Source organism: Phalaenopsis equestris, unplaced genomic scaffold, assembly GCF_001263595.1.
Source record: "Phalaenopsis equestris unplaced genomic scaffold, ASM126359v1 Scaffold198954, whole genome shotgun sequence".
In the NCBI taxonomy this organism is placed as follows: Eukaryota; Viridiplantae; Streptophyta; class Magnoliopsida; order Asparagales; family Orchidaceae; genus Phalaenopsis; species Phalaenopsis equestris.
Genome location: NW_018218850.1, coordinates 328,458 through 345,854, shown reverse-complemented (window position 1 = coordinate 345,854; position 17,397 = coordinate 328,458). Strand labels below are relative to the sequence as shown.

General features: G+C 35.3%; 1 protein-coding gene across 2 annotated transcripts in view; it reads left to right on the top strand.

Moving 5' to 3' along the window:
- The first annotated feature begins 3,850 nt into the window (after nt 1–3,850).
- The window catches only part of LOC110035672, a 38,502-nt gene continuing 24,955 nt past the window's right edge, over nt 3,851–17,397 (top strand). For both annotated transcript variants that reach the window (XM_020739941.1, XM_020739942.1), the window contains exons 1-6: nt 3,851–4,305; nt 4,447–4,567; nt 5,057–5,142; nt 6,093–6,513; nt 6,611–6,711; nt 7,456–7,522. In XM_020739941.1, the coding sequence (XP_020595600.1) occupies nt 3,935–4,305; nt 4,447–4,567; nt 5,057–5,142; nt 6,093–6,513; nt 6,611–6,711; nt 7,456–7,522 (1,167 nt within the window). In that variant the 5' untranslated portion in view covers nt 3,851–3,934. The remainder of the gene's footprint in view (nt 4,306–4,446; nt 4,568–5,056; nt 5,143–6,092; nt 6,514–6,610; nt 6,712–7,455; nt 7,523–17,397) is intronic.

Genomic DNA, 17,397 nt, shown 5'->3' with positions numbered 1-17,397 from the left:
AAGAAGTAAATGAAGTACATGGATTTAAATCATCACAACTTCTTCCAACATTAAAGATCAATACTCTCCACAACTTCTATCCAATACTTAATTACTTATCATTTTATGAAGAAAGATAAAGAAAACTACTCAAAATCCATGGGGAAAATAAAACCACACTTTATTTTAAAAGTGAAAATCATTATCAAACCAACAACAAGTCTCAATTAAAACCAAAAGTAGTCTAAAACAAAAGATAAAAATTTATCTCAAGTCCTCCACCAAACTCTTGAAGTTTCTTTGAATCTCTTCTCTTTTACAACACTCAATATAAAACTAGAAAAAAAAATGATAAATATGTGGCGTATGAAAATCTCTCCAACTAACTCCCTAAATTTTGAACTTTCAAAACTTTTGCAGTACTTTCCGGACCTCTTTCAAAGTCCCAATCTTCTTTCTTTTATAATTATCCAAAAGGTGTCTTGGTATCTCTTCAAAAAGTGTCTTGATTTGATGTATTTCCCCAAGAGATGCATCCTTTCACAATAATTTTCGTCCATGGTGGTTGTAACCACCTTAAGCCAATGGGTGCCTCAAAAACCTCTTCAAAATTTACAGAACCCGAATTTACTCGTCCAAAACCTGCCACTGGCGCTTAAGCACGAGGCCTCTGACGCTTAGGCACGGCCTTCTTTGTTTATCTGGTGCTTAGGTGCCAAAATACTTTTGCACATTTTTCACCTATTTGCTCCAAATTTGATCCTTTTTTCACTCCTTTAAGCATTTTTCACCTTTTTACTTGTACTTGAATAAAAAAACACAAAAATACCTTCCATTAAAGTGCAATATCTCAAAAATAGGTATAGAAATGTGTCTAAAAACATTATATATTTTAGGTATATCACCAGTCGCTTACCTAACAAACTAAGAAGGCGGCGCATTGGCGCTACCCACTTGGTTCCAAGGCTTCATGACACTGGCACCTAGGCGCTGCTCCGTTAGGCACTAAGTCACCCAGGCCATTTTATGCAAACCGAGAGATTGGCGCCAAGGTGCTAGCCCCTTGCGCCTATGCAATTTTGATCAATTCGGGAGTCTATCGTGGGGAGTTATTAGAAGTCCGTGGACTGGTATTAGGGGGCTAAAAACGAGTTATATAAGTCTATGAAGAGAGGGTTGAATGTTTTTGAATGTTGTTAAAGGGGAGAGGCTACTAGGTCTAAGATTGGTGAATTTAAGGAGATTGGTGTGACTTTGTTGTCTGCGGTAGAATTTCCTTCTTATTCTCCTTCTAGGACTGAAGATAGGGAGATATATCAGGAGCAGTAGCAAAGGAAGCATTGGTGAAGCATCTTCAAGTCATTGTAAAGAAAAGGTAGATAAGTCTATTGTTTCTTTCTTATTGTATTTTTGTTGTAAACATTCAGACAATGGAATTCTCTTCTTCAGTGATTTGGTGTGTTATTTTTTTCATGCTTTATAAGTAGAACTCTTACCTTACCTTGTGATGATCAAGTAGGATGTGCAATAATGTTAAGTGTTGGGAAATTACTTTTAATTACTTAATGTGATGTTTAACTTTCAAATATTTATATAATTTTCATTCTGGCCAAGTGAAAAGTTAAAAATATGTTGTGAACTATAATAACTCGGGAGAGCTATAGTGGAATCAACTAACTTAGTCATGTTGAACTGTGGAGTATAAGTGGATATGCTGCGTAGAGAGATGCAAATGTTAGGGAAACAATCTTTATTAGGTTTAAAATAGGATTTAAGGAATTAAAGCTATTTTAACAAATATTTTTTATGAACTCAAGAGAGGGTAAAGAACAGAGTTGCTCCTACTTGTTACTAGCCAAATTTACAATTAACACTTTACATTTGCTGCACTCCACTTACATCATTACAAGAGAGGGTAGCTTTAGAACCTGATATTCATCAATCCAAAACCTAGTTAAGAGAATTTCAATAGGATTTATAATTTTCACTTCTTTACATTCTACAGGACTACTTTGTAGAACTTTAATCCAATATAAATTCCAAGCTAGGAGTGACACTAGTAGACAAAAACTTTTGCTAAGTCTAATTTCCTCGTTCCATTGGGATCAACAATCTAGACTAAAAAATCTGATATTACTAATACACCACATGTAATTATGTGAGCCCCCAGAGTGTAGTTGCACCTGGAAACGGTATCACCCAACAAACACCACTCAATCACGTCGATACCTATCCAAACCAGTATCTGCCATTAATAAAATTAATTGTTGAATGGAGGGAATCGACATAAACAAATTGACCGAAGATGTGATACCTGTCAGATTACAGTAATTTACTCTATGCCTAATGGAATAATCATACTCAATGGCATTGTGTCATCACAATTGGTCCACTTGGAAAAGGCGGTCGAAGGCTATGGGCTGACCAAATGAATATCAAGTGATCAAGCCACCAGGTTATGAATGCAATGCGGTGTCAAGGGCAATTACATATACAAAAGGACACGTACATCGATTATAGGGTCAAAAATATATATTATTTAGTTACAAATATGTAAAAATATAATGCTGATAAATTACAGTAACCTCCCCATTAATAAGAAACAATCAGGTAATTTACTATACCATAACATACCTATGATTTATAAATAGAAGGATGCTTTTTTATTTCGAAAAGACAAAGTGTTATTTGTGCTTCATCTTTCCTTACTTCCATTTGAGAGGTGCTCTATTCTATGAGCTTGATCTACAAGATAATTTAGGATCCAACACCAATAAAATTGATTAAAAATTTATTTATATTGGGCTTATTTAAAAATTGATCTAAAAAAATTATCCAAACTCGTTTCACTGTTTAATTAATAAATGCATATTTTATACCTATGAATTCTAAAAAATTGATGCTATGTAACTATACCACCTCTAATAATTTCTGATTGCAAAAATTAATACGTCGAAGTTAGGGATGACAGTTTGGCTCGTTGTTCGCGAACAGCTCTTGTTCGGCTCGTTAAGCAGCTCGTGTTCGACTCATTAACGTTCATTAAGCTTAACGAACGTTAACGAGCCGAACACGAACAAATTTTTAAGCTCGAAATATAAACGAACCGAACATGAACAAACATTTGTTTGCTTGTGTTCAGCTTAAATTTGCTCGAAAATAAACAAATAAATAAATATACACACACATATAATACATATTCATAAAATTAAATATTATAAATTATAATTAATTAAAACTTTTTAAAATAAAAAAAATTATCAAATTTTAAAAAATTAAATCCTATAAATAATAATATACAATAAATTATTAATAAATATTAGTTATATAAATATTATATATTTACATAATATAAGTTATATAATTCATATAATATATTAGTATAAAATTAAAAAAATCCTAACTCTCGGATGTTCTCGGATTTGTAATCGCAAAAGTTGTTCGGCTGTCTCTCCTCTTCCGACTCTTCTCCTTCCTCTCAAGTCGCAAAAGACGTTCGACCGCGAGAGCTTAGGAATTGTCGTTTGTGTTCGCTGCTCTCCTACTCTTTCGAATCAACTCCTTCTCCTCTCAAAATCACAAAAGGTTTTCGGCGGCAAGAGTTTAGGATTTGCTCTTCCTCTTCTCTTTCTCTTTCGAAACATCTTTCACTTCCGATTCCTCCTATTTCGAACCGAACTCGAACCGAACTCGAACAGTAACATAATATTCGAGCCAAACATTAACACACCCTTCAAAAGCTATTTTAAACACGAGCTAATTTCAATCAATAGCCACTATGCCGAACACAAACAATAAAGTATTATTCGAGCCAAACACAAACACATCAACCTTGGAACGCAAGCTGATTTCAATAGTCAGTAACCTCTGTCAAGCCAGCCGAACAGGAGGAGAGACCAAGTAAATTTCAATTTCCATTTCCGTATGGCCTCGCTCGCTATTTTCACTGCATCCAATGAGCGCTTGCGGCTGTCCGTACCCCGCCGACCGGTTCATCTCCCCTCTGAAACGCCCACAAAAGGGTCCGGCGATCAACCCGTCGCTGTCATCGACATTCTCCGCCCGCCCTAGTGTCTTTTTATGCTTCCCCGTCAGAGGGCCCACTCATTCTTATCAGCAGCTGCAATGGAGGCTTCCGTCTTACGCGAGCAGGGCGGAGCACGACGAGCAAGAGGAGCGCGCGGTCCACTACGAGGTTGATGTAGTCTCTTGGCGAGAGCGCCGAATTAGGGCTAAAGCTCTCGTCCACGCTGATGTGGATGCCGTGTGGAGAGTGCTCACTGATTATGAGCGGCTTGCCGATTTCATCCCAAATCTTATCTATAGGTTGGACTGCGGTTTTTTCTTTTCTTTTTATGGCCACTTTACAAGCATTTAACAATTGATGTTTCTTTTCTGTTCGAAAACAAAATATTGTGATCTTTTTGTTGAGAACAAGCTTTTTTAATATTCTCCTCTTCGAAAAAGTGGAAGGATTCCCTGCCCAGATGTGGGCAGGATATGGCTGGAGCAGAGAGGCATGCAAAGGGCTTTGTACTGGCAAATTGAGGCTAGAGTGGTCTTGGATCTTCAGGAATTCAATAACTTGGTACGCTCCCGAATTGGAAGATAAATGCTTAACATTTGTTTTATTTTTTAGTAGTGCCTTCTAATGGTAAGCCAACTTCCAATATTTTCTTGACAAAAAAAGCGCATATTTTTTTGACACATAAACGGCATTTTTGGTTATGAATTAGTAGATATTAGTTTTTGAGGCTTTCATAATGCATTAATTCGAGCCATCTTTCTTGTTTCTTTTTTAATGCTTTGCAAGCTGGAGCTCTTTTTTCATCAACATAGTTCGCTTGTATACTAAAGTGACTGTTTAATATTCGGTTTTTATATTTGTTTATTGTTCTTGTTGGTAGACGGGCAAGGATGCATTCATATTATCAAACTTTATTTTGAAAATTGTAGGTTATGGCTAGTTTCCTGCTACAACTGGCCTAATCATTTTCTCTAGTCTGATTTTAAATTTAGTCTTTTTATGGCACTTGTAAAAGTAGGTATACAATGTTAAGTAAAATGCTGCCCTCAGGATAATGAAAGGGAGCTGCAATTCACTATGGTTGATGGAGATTTTATTAAATTTGAAGGGAAATGGTCTGTTAAAACTGGTCCAAGGTAGGAATGAGGAGGTACCTGCTTTTCAATATTGTTGATTTTAAGTATTTTCCTATAAACAATGCTGATATTTATTTTCCTCCCAATTAATGGATAACTACTATGCCTAGAAAGCTAGCTTTTTTATGACATGTGAACTGGATGAAATATTTCAATCTACTTATTTATGACCAGATGTGCTGTTGAGTAGATTTTGCACAATTTTTTTGTTTTTTCTTTTAGAACTTGTTTTATTTGTCAATGATTTTAAAAATATTTTGCAGCTTTTATTTTATCCTATCGCAGATTTGTCCTTGGGCTTTATTTTATGGCCAAAACTCAAAATTAATTGTTAATTGTCATAATCCTGTGAACCAGTCTGAGTTTCATTGGAAATCCCTTTTTACATAATGTTACCTTGGCCAATGAGAAAACTCTTTAAGCTGCTGCATAATATAAAGCAAATAACATCTGCTTATGAAATGTCTGAATTGATATCTTAGTCTTTATTCTTGCTCTTTTTTTTTCTCTCATTTACTTATTTTTCTTGTTGACCACATCCAGGCTTACACTAAGTTTGAATTTTGAGGTGCTGCTATTTTTAAGATCTTGATTAGTTGACATCTCATGCAAGCTGCATTACTTCTCAAAATTTTTCTTTACATTTGCCTCTCGAGATAGCTAGTTTGACACTGATTTACTACGTTTTGGCTATATTTCACTAAGAAAGATTTTTAGTTTTTCTTTAATTTGCTATACAGATATACATATATATATATATATATGCTCTTCTAGTTCGTTTTATATAATAGTTGCTGCTGCTTTTACTACATTGTTAAAGATTCCTTTTCCTTAACCGAGTACTGCTTTGTTGTTTCTTGACTATTTTATAAAGTCTTACATTGATAATAACCTTTCCTCTTTGTTCATACTATGCTTCAAAGCTAATTTGGGTAACGTTTTACTCACAGGTCATCTACAGCAATTTTGACATATGAAGTCAGCGTGATACCAAGATTTAGCTTCCCGGCCATATTTCTTGAGAGAATTATCAGATCTGATCTTCCAGTGAACCTTCGGGCTGTGGCCTGCAGAGCTGAAAAATGTATTGAAGATAGTCAAATGACACCTTTGCCAGTAAATACCAAAAATTCAAGCCTTTCATCTACCATTCTCTCGCAAATAATGAATTTTTCTAGTGACATGAGTGAGACTGATAGCCAGAACTTGGAAAAGTTAAAGGAAAGTCGTGCAGGTCATGCCTTTGGTTCTGTTCCTCCTTCAAGTAACAACGAGTTTAGCAGAAAATGTGGTTTGTTTGGAAAATTCTGTAGACTAGATAAGTTATGTATGGCGGATGAAGTCCATTTACGGAAATTTAATGGCCTATTGGTAAGCTTTGCAATCCATATTATCTACTGATGAAATAAATATCAGCTGGAAAAGCTTTGCATTTGCAACAATATCTGATTAGTTACTTGTGCTAAAGGAAAATGGTGGTTCTCATCATTGTGTAGTTGCTAGCATCACTGTTAAGGCACCAGTTCATGATGTTTGGAATGTTCTCACCGCCTATGAGACACTGCCGGAGTATGCAACTCTATGTTCTTCTTTTCGAAGTTACTAACTTTCTTATAATTTTTTTTTTATCTATCATCAATTGTGAAAATCATCCTAAATAGAGAACCTGATGGAGCTCTCTACTTCTCTTTGACTGGTTCCCTTATGTTTCAGTAAAGATGACAAAAGTATTTTGTAGCGGTTTGTCACCTCCCAAAAGAGCTCTTCGGGGTGGTGGGCAACCCAGAATTTAAATACTGTTTTTCGGTCCTACATCTAGCCGATGTGTGACTTTTTGTGCGTGACATTCTCTTTCACCCAGTCACGTGACCTCCTCGTCACGGATCGGCTTCACCGAGGGTCCCACTGGATCATGGAGAGTCCACACACCTGGCAGACAATAATCTGTTCTGATGCCATTTGTCACCTCCTAAAAGAGCTCTTCGGGGTGGTAGGCAGCCCATGTCTTAAATACTGCTTTTAGGCCTACACCTAGCCGATGTGAGACTTTTTGTCCGTGACATGTTGTTAGCTTAGAATGTAGACTTTCTTCTAATATTACATAAATCCAAAGTGTTATACTTATTTTTGCATTGCATTTATACACATTAAAAGGGCATCCTTGAAAGGTTTGGATGAACGTTGACTTTATAGACTTCAAAACTCATGTGTTTACTTTCGATGTTTGCAAAATTTAAGACCTTTAGGATTATTATTATTTCATTAATTCATGCGAAGTAGTTTGTATATATAATGCATTACTATGTCCTGCAGGATTGTTCCAAATTTAGCTATCAGTAAAATTCTGCTGCGGGATAATAGCAAGGTTCGCATTCTTCAGGTACATTAAAGTTTATTATAATTTGTTATGCTATGATAACGATGATATACTTTTTGAGCACTCTCTGTTTATTTATCAATGATTCTAATCATGATATGATTATATTTGTGGAGCCTGCTTTTAGTGAAGGACGTCGAACTCCTCTTAAAACTTGCATGGTATGCCATGCTATTTTCTGATGTGGGCTATTCTCTTTTCTTAAATTTTTGGATTTTAAATCAAAATTCTGATTGCTAAGCAATAGATGGACCATTCTTGATGATCCTTGCTTTTTATTTTATTTTTTTTCTTTAGTAAGGCTATAGATTAGTATAATTTCAACTTCATTTTGTTATGATAATCAACTGGTTTCTCTCTAAGAAATTTTTATGAAATCGATAAATAGTTGCAATAATTAGTTTGCACATATTACTATATGAACCATGCCAACAACGTCAGAGGTGGTATCATCATACAAAACATTTAAGCTCACAATATCACAATGCCAATCAAAAATATGTTTTTCATTGGTCACAAAACCCATTATACCCACCTCCACTCACAAGTTGGTGCATTTGTATTTGTAATGAGCACATTCACATGTGTTTGCTTTGCAATGTGAACACATAAAGTGTAAATTCTATTGGTACAAAAATTTTGAATGTATTGTCAAAATTATGAATGTACGGAAAACATATTATTGATTGGCATCACAGAAACAAAGTGAAGAGTCGAAGTGGAAGATGAATTTATTAGAGGGGAGATCGGTTTCATGTTTATCATCAAAGGAGACTAGTTGAAATGAGAAATGGACCGCGTGCGTCAAAAAATGAGAAAGAGAGGAAATGAAAGAGAGAGCATGCGAAGAGGGAGCTCGCGTCGCTCGAGTGAGGTGTTCGACTGCAAAAAAGAGGGATGAAGCTAATCATGTTGCGAGCACGAAGGAGACAATGTGAGGAATCAAAGGGATACATGAATTAAGCAGAGGGGAGATCGGTTTCATGCTTATCCAAGGAGACTAAGTTAAATGGGAAATGTACCATATTAGATAATTAATGAGAAGTAGTGGACATGGAAGTGAGAGCATACACAATGAGGGAGCTCAAATTGCTCTAGTGAGGTGATCAACCGTGCAAAAGAGGCTAAAGCTAATCATGTGCTTGAGCAACATGAAGTGGTTCATACATACCTGCTATGTGAGGGTATGAGGGTTAAATCAATCTCGGCCTTAAGTAGGAGTGGCGACGAGTGTATTGTCGGGATCGAGTTGCGGTTTGGATTGAGCCCGTGTTGCAATTTTGCTTGCTTGAGTGATTGCGCCAACAAACAGACAAAGAACAGCTGCTAGCTCATGTCAATCATAGTGATAGAGTGACCACAAGCCGAGAAGAAAAGAAAAAACAATTGTGCCGAACCTTTTGTCAGCTGCGAGCTGATGTCACAATTCAGTTAGGTGCTTGGAATTAACATAGATGGGAACAAACAATCAGAAGGTGATAAGCATGTTTTTGTCATTTCATTTTTTATAACCATTAGTTTATAATCCAAATAAAATAAAAGAACCATGTTTTTGGTGATTATTTAAGCCCATAGAGAGACTTCCTGAGTTTACATATTAAGTTTTTGTTTGATTCATTCTCAAGTCCTAGTGGTATCTCCATATATACTTCTTCCAGATCCTCATTTATGAAGAGATTTTTTTTGTAAAAGTTGATCAAGTCCTCATTTCTTATTAGTTGCTATTGAAAGAACTCTGATAGTGTTTAGTTTGACAACTTTTGTGAAGGCCTCCTAATAGTCATTCTCATAGGCTTGAGTGAAATCTTTCACACTAAGTCCGATTTTGAATCTGTCAATACCCCTATCAATTTCTTAATTGAGGTTGAACACTCATTTGCGTCCAACTGGCTTCTTATCCCGAGTTTCGTAAGAATCTATGACATTATACTTCTGTGCTTGAATCTTCTCTTCAATTATTTTTATCCATTCAAGAGCTTTGTGAATGGATTTAGGAATCAATACACTATTAATGTTAAAAATAAAAAGCTTTTTAGGACGAGAATAACTTCTTATAACCTACATACTTCTAAATTTGATATCTAATGCAGTTTTTCTTATCCCCAACATCAGAAGAGGAAGAGGATAACTCATGAGCATTGGAATCCTAACACAATTTTAGGTGGATGCAGACTGGGTTTTTGGTTTGAGTAGTTCTGTCATTGCTAGTATTCTTCCATCCGCTCAAGGTTTTACTTTTTCCTTGTGTACAAATAAAGTTCTTTTTATGGATTTCAGATTAGGTTGGTTGGATTGGTTTGACATCCTCAACTAGGATAGGAGGGCTAGGTGGAGTAGGTAGTAAGTTAGTGTGAATGTCATCAAGGACATCCCAAATTTGATGTGGCACTCTCCCTTTGAGCACAGATTTGGGGTAGTATGATTGATTTTCAAAAAATGTAAAATCCATAAAATTATAGTATTTTCTAGTAAGAGGAGAGTAACACTTATACTCTTTTTTATAAAATTAAGCTAAAGTTTTGTGCAATTTTGTGAATGGATATAAACAAAAAATATGCACTCAATTATTTTAAGTGGTATAGTAGAGAAAAAGGCTCTAATGTGAGTATAGGTAACCATCAAAATATAAATAAAGTTTTTGAAATTAAGTACCCGGCTAAGCATTCTATTGATGAGGTATGTTGTTATATGAACTACTTCCTCCCAAAAATATTTTCGAATTGGATGAGAAATCATCATTGAGCAGGATACCTCAAGGAGATATCTTTTATTTTTTTCAGTTATCACATTTTATTGTGAAGTATCAATGCATGAATTCACATGGATTATTTAATTTTTGAACCAATTATGGAATTGAGATATTTCCTTGCATTATCAATTTTTTTTATTTGAATATTGTGTTGAGTTTGAATTATATCAAGGAAGGTTTATACTATTTGGGTTGATTTAGATTTCCCCTTCATTAGGAATATCCAAATAGTTCTAGTGTGATAGCCAATAAATGAGACAAACCATCTAGCCTACCTTCAAAGGTCCCCAAATATCATTATGAATAATGAAAAAACAGTGCGAGAGTTTGTACTGGGTCATTGGATAACTCTTTTTAGTGTGTTTGTCAAGTTGACGAATCTCACATTGATAAAATTAAGATTAATATTGATAAATGTATGAGGTTATAACTTTTAAACATAATTGAAATTATGAGCACCCTGACAACAATGCATAACATGACTTTTTTTCGACAGACGTACTCAATAAGCTTAAAAATTTGAGGTAAAATGGAGGTGGGATCATATGTGTTTATTGAGAGATTTTCTCTGAGCAGTTATAAATCTTGATGCATTTTAACACTGTCAATCACTTTTATCGATTTTATCACCTGAAATTCACAAGCATTTACAAGAAATTTAGTTATACATTTCATATCATGGGTAAGTTTACTGTTTGAAATCAAATCGCAGTCCAATTGTTGGACATATAAAATAGAGAGCAATATTCTGAGAGAGCTTCGCATCTCCTTTTCTAGCAATTTTTTAGTGGGAACCATCTGACTGATCTAAATGTAAAAGCCTCTTGATAGTTGCCTAGAGCATTGATGTAAGTGGTCATAGCCTCTTGATAGTTGCCTAGAGCATTGATGTAAGTGGTTATACGATTAACGACTCCTAAATATACGATCCAAATTTCAAATCTCTTATTATTAGCAAGATGGGAGAATGATATATTATCTTACTGAGTCACGAGGTTGTTGTGCTATTCTGAATTAGCTTCATGGAATTTTTCAGTAGTTCAAGATTCATCTGGGCAGAATTTCAAGTATCTGATTCATAATTAATATCCAGAGTAGAACTTGATGTCTTCATCCCATTTTTGGCCATAAACATATGCGTATTTAGAGTTGCTGCTAGCTGCAGGATGGGAGTTGATTGTTTCCTCTGTAGGTAAAGGAACGTCTCTTGGAGGAAAGAACGAAAATTGTCTAGTGATGCTGCTGCTGCTGCTGTTGATGTTGTTGCTGGATAAGAGAATTCTGGTAAAAAAGGGTATCTGCTGGTAGGAAGATTTTGACGGCAAAAAATTGAACATATGAAACTCTGCAGGGAGAATTTCGGTGCCACATGACCCTTGCCATCCCTTTTCAAATAGCCAAACAAAACCTACCCTTCACCCTAATTTCCTCGCTGCCTCCATCTCTCCAATCAGTGAGCTAATTGTGTGATCTTGCATGCTCGCCCATATCTTGAACTTGGCTATAAAAAGTGGAAATATCTAGGCATTGCTCGGTAGTCGCATTTCCTCTCCTTTTTAGCTTACAGCTTCACCCCAGTTCCTCACCTTGTAGCCGTCGACTTTTGTTACAATCACTTTTATCCTTATTTTTCCTTCAACCTAGCAGCTGTAAGGGACGTCTTTGCTAATCTCCTTTGCTTTCCTTTGCAATCACTAGTTCCCCTCTTTTTTGTGCTTGATCAATGGCCGCTAACATCTTTATCCATCCATAAAATCCTCGATTATAATCGGTAACTCCTCCCTTTCTTCTTTCCCTATCTTTAGATCCCCCCTTCATTCTCAACTTGAGTGATGAAGAGAAGATTAGATATTGTGGCTGTATTGATTTTTTTTAGTTATTAATTACTATTTAAGCTAAACTAGGTTTAGATAGATTTTAGTTCAATGCATGCGTGGCCAAACCATCTAATAAGACTCTCTCTAATTTTTTCCGTCATTGGCGCTACACCAATCATATCACATATATATTCATTTTGCTATTTGTCTCTAAGTGTAAAGTCACTCATCCACCTAATCATTACTAATCATTACACCTAATCATTATCATCTCGACAACACTTAACTTAGTTTTATGCTTCTCTTTTAAAGGCCAACATTCAACGCCATAGAGCATTACAGGTCTCACCACCATCCAAGATGGTTCATATTGAGGTAAGAAAGGCAGAGGTAGACCTAGGATGACTTGGGCATATTGTATAAAAAATGATCTTAATTTATTAAAATTAAATGAAAATATGACACTAATTAAAATTAAATGAAAATATGACACTAAATAGGACGCAATGGAGAAAAAGGATTCCTGTAGCCGACCCCCTTCGTGGGATAAAGGCGTTGTTGTTGATGTTCTTATATGAACCATCTTAATATTAATTAAATTCAATAGGTTATGAAGAACAAATGTTAGATTATAATCTTAAAAACAATAATAATAGGCTTAGTTTGACTGTAGATGAAATTTAGCCAATTCCAATTTAATATTAGTTATTAACACTTTAATTTCATACCTAATGTTGTGGGGTTCACTTCGTACAGGATCTTTGTTTTTTAAAATTTAATGAGTCTTATATAAAGTGAAATCTTTATATTGCTTGTTTAGAAGTAACTGTCACGTATTAAATAGTAAAAGCATCATTTTTTTGTTAGGGGGGTTATGATTATTACTTTTTTTAATTTTCTGAAGATTTTGTACAGTCATGTCTTTGTTTTTTATTTTGTTATACACATGTTGTAGAATTCTTTTTATAAGCCTAATGAATTCATAAGTTTCTTAGATAAATTTACATTAATTTGTAGTTACCCGAGGACTTGTACATTAAATCTTTCTACGTAGTTATTTATTTTCATGCACGTTACTTTTGCTAAATTTAACTTTTCTTAATTGTAAATCCCGTCGGATGTATAGATAATTTTATTCGTACTAGAAATAATACTTTTGATAACTATTTATCTATGATATGTAAAATGATCATGTTTATTGTAATAATATGCATGTCAGTATTAAACTATTTGTTAGTGGCTAACCAGATAGATGAGTTCTAAAACAAATTGTTGGATTTCTATTCGACTGATGCCCACTTTTTATCATTTTAGGGTATCGTAGAAAATTGATTAAATATATACGTACATACATACGTATGTACATCCGTACATACGTCATACATCATACATCCGTACATACGTACATACGTGCGTACGTACATACATACGTGAGTTTGTACGTACATTCATACGTACATATGCCATACATCGTAAATACGTACATAAGTACTTTTGTATATACGTCGTATGTCGTATGCCATACATACGAACATACATCCATACGGCATACGTCGTAGATACATACGTACATACATACATACCTACATACGTACGTACATACATACATACGTACATACGTACGACATACATACGTACATACATGCATACATACATACATATATACATGCATGCATACATACCTACATACCTACGTACCTACATACCTACGTACCTACATACCTACGTACCTACATACCTACGTATGTACATACGTACATACTTAGATGCATACATCCATACATACCTACGTGTGTACTTACGTACATACATACGTGCATACATATGTACATACGTATGTAGATACATGTAAAAACATACAAAAATTCATACATATATACCTACTTACGTACGTACATCACGTACATACATACGTACGTACATTAATATGTACGTATACGCATACATACGTACATATAGATACACGTACAAACGTACATAGAGTTACATACGTACATGTAGACATACATATGACATATATACATACATACATACATATATACATACAAATACGTAGATACATACGTACTTACGTGCATACATATGTACATACATACCTACGTACCTATACATTTACATACCCATGTACCTGCATACGCACATACTTATGTACATGTGTACATACGTGCATATGTAGATACATACATTAATACATACGTACGTACCTACATATGTACATATACTTACGTACCTACATTTGTACATACGTACGTACTTATATACATACATACATACGTACGTACGTACCTACATACTTATATACATACATACCTACATTGGTACATACGTACCTACATGCATACGTATGTACATATATACATAGATACATATATAGATACATACCTAGATACCGTCGATTGGGTGGTGAGTCGACGATCGCGGTTTTTCCTGAAGTTGGAGGTGCCACGGATCGCCGCCGACAAAGCGATGTGATGATTCATTGCCGGATCCGTGGACTAAGGCCACAGTTCGCTGGCATGGCTCAGGTAAATGGTCACGCCAACATCGGGCATGATCATACCAAGAAACATTGGCGTGTTCGCGCCTAGATTGGACATGACCACGCCTTGAAACATATAGGCGTGACCACTCCCAAAGACTTCTAGGCAAGGCTACGCTCGATCCGAGCGTGACCAGGCCTAGGAACTTCTGGACAAGGTTACGCCGACCAAGCCCATGCCGGTCTAGGTAGGGTCCATGAGTGTGTGTTGAGTCAAACGTGAGTTGGTTGACCAAAAATGAGGTCAACATTTGCTGCCGCGGATCCTTCCAATAGTTTATTCTAACGTTAGTTGGTTGTTTCTAGCGTACCGATCCTTCCAACAGTTGTTTCTAGCGACAGGCCCACGACGGTTCAACCAACTCTTACTCAAAAAATCTTGGAATAACCAAACTTCATTAAGAGTCAGACGAAACACTTAATTTAGCTGTTTGGATCGAGTCGGTTCTCTTCCAGCCCGTCAACCTCACATGTCTGTCAAGGTAACATTCCTATAGAACTCACTACTTTTGCAACTTCTAGTCAGTGAATTAGTGATTCAGGTGCCGCAAACCACATTACTAGATGTTCTATGTCTTCTCAACATATTCTCTGTGCTTTGGAAGAGATAATATTAAAATTACCGACTACTCTTGTTGTTCCATTTTGGGGGAATGCTTTGTTGTTCTAAAATCCAGACCGACTCTGGAATCTGTGTTACACGTACCTTTGTTGAAGTGTAACCTCTTGTCAGTCAATAAGTTGGCATATGACCTCGATTGCGTTGCTCATTTTTTCCTGATGTTTGTCTATCAGGATCGTTGCTCGGGAAGCATAATTGGAACAGTTAAGCTGGTAGTCAGGCTCTACTTCTAAGGGAAAGGCACTGATGACGAGGATACTCCATCCAATAGTTGTTGTTTTTCTCAGTCAACTGAATGTCCTGATACTGCAATTTGGTGTACTTGCTTTGTGTATATCTTCTTTAATTCTAGTCTTGGCAAAGACGCCAAAAACTTAATTTCTTTCCGTGTAATAATATAATTTTATGATTTTATGGCGGCTACTTTTAGCGACGTAGGTATTAGATTTTATAACTATTGATTTCAAAGCTTCACTAGGATTAAAATGCAAGTGCACGTATTGCTAAAGTAATATAAGGTTTTCTTTTAAAACCTCAGTATCGATCCCACATGGAAGGTGAAAACTCATTTATGAACTTAGCAAAACTCTACACAATTTACTATGAAATAAGGTCGCAAGTTTATGTGTAAAAAGAAGTAGCTAATTCCTACTAATTCATTTTCAAAACCTAAAGAAAATGCTAAGTGTTTCTAAACTAATTTTACGTAAAATAGTTCAAATTATATGAAATTTTTTCCCCTTGCAATGAGATAATAGTCAATGTAGGAATCAAATATTTAAAGTTTAGATGTGGTATTGTGACAAATAGGAGCACACCTATTATTTACCCTCTTCGAGTGCATAAAGAACATTCACTAACCTAGACTTACGTCCTCAAATCCTTGGTTATGTTGGATAGGTTCTAGCCTGTCACTTCTAGATTACCCACTTTGTCCTCTATTTGGGACCAACCTAGCCTTAATTTCCAAACTCTAGATTAAACTGGTTAAGATTCTAACCTGTCATCTTAGAATCCCTAATTTACATCCATTAAAACTTATCTCATTACTATTTACACTAACCCATGGGCTACCTTATCACCTACTAGATTAATGTGATTCTTACTAGTTGAGGAATACATAGTCATTCCGGATCATTATGGATTCATAACAAGTTTTAACGTACCAATTGATTAGATTAAATATATAAATTAACTACGAAATCATGAATCAACACAAGTATGAAATTTCAAATAATTTTAATCTTACACATGATTATTTCTTATTACAAGGAGAGAGAAAAAAAACTACACAGACTTCATGGGTTTAACACAATAAAATGTGATTTATATTAAAATTCAAGTTTAAATAATAAAATAGAACTCAAACAAAAATACAAACTACTTATCTTAGACTCCTCAAACAAATCTTGAAGTTCCTTTGAAGTATTCTCCAAACTCTTCTTGCACACTCACACTAATAGACTCAACTCAAGAGACACTCTTGGACACACATACTCACACGATTACAAATTGTCACAACAACTTTTCACAACCCCCCAAACAACCAACTCTTCACAACCACCCCACACACACTCATTTTTCCCTTGCAAATCTCTTTATTAAAATAGCTCTCTAAATCTCTAAGTCACTTCAGATGCTCTTTCAAAATTTGTTCAAATACAAAAACTGATTCTGGCGCCTAGGCGCCCAACTATGGCTCCTTGGGCGCCTAGGCGCTAACCTTCTAGAAGATCAATATAAATGTCTGGCTCCTAGGCGCCAGATTTTAGCACCATGACACCTTGCTCTCTGTTTTACGTACAGGGTCTGACGTCTAGACGCCAGTTCACTTTGTGTTCATTTGCTCTATTTGACCATATTTTGTTTCATTTTTTCTCCATTTTCTCCAAAATCTCTTTTGTACCTGTAATAAAAAACAAACAAATACTTTTCATTAAAGTGCAACATCATTAAAAGTGAACATAAAATGCATTTATAAAAGTAACACATTTTTAGGCATGTCTTGTCCTATTATGCTTTTACACTCGTTTAGGTCATCTCAATTTTCAATATTTAAAATAGCCATCTCTTTTGATGTTTACTAATAAAAATCTATCTAGGTTCAAATATGAGCTTTATTAGTTAGCCAAACATCTTCGCGTCCCATAT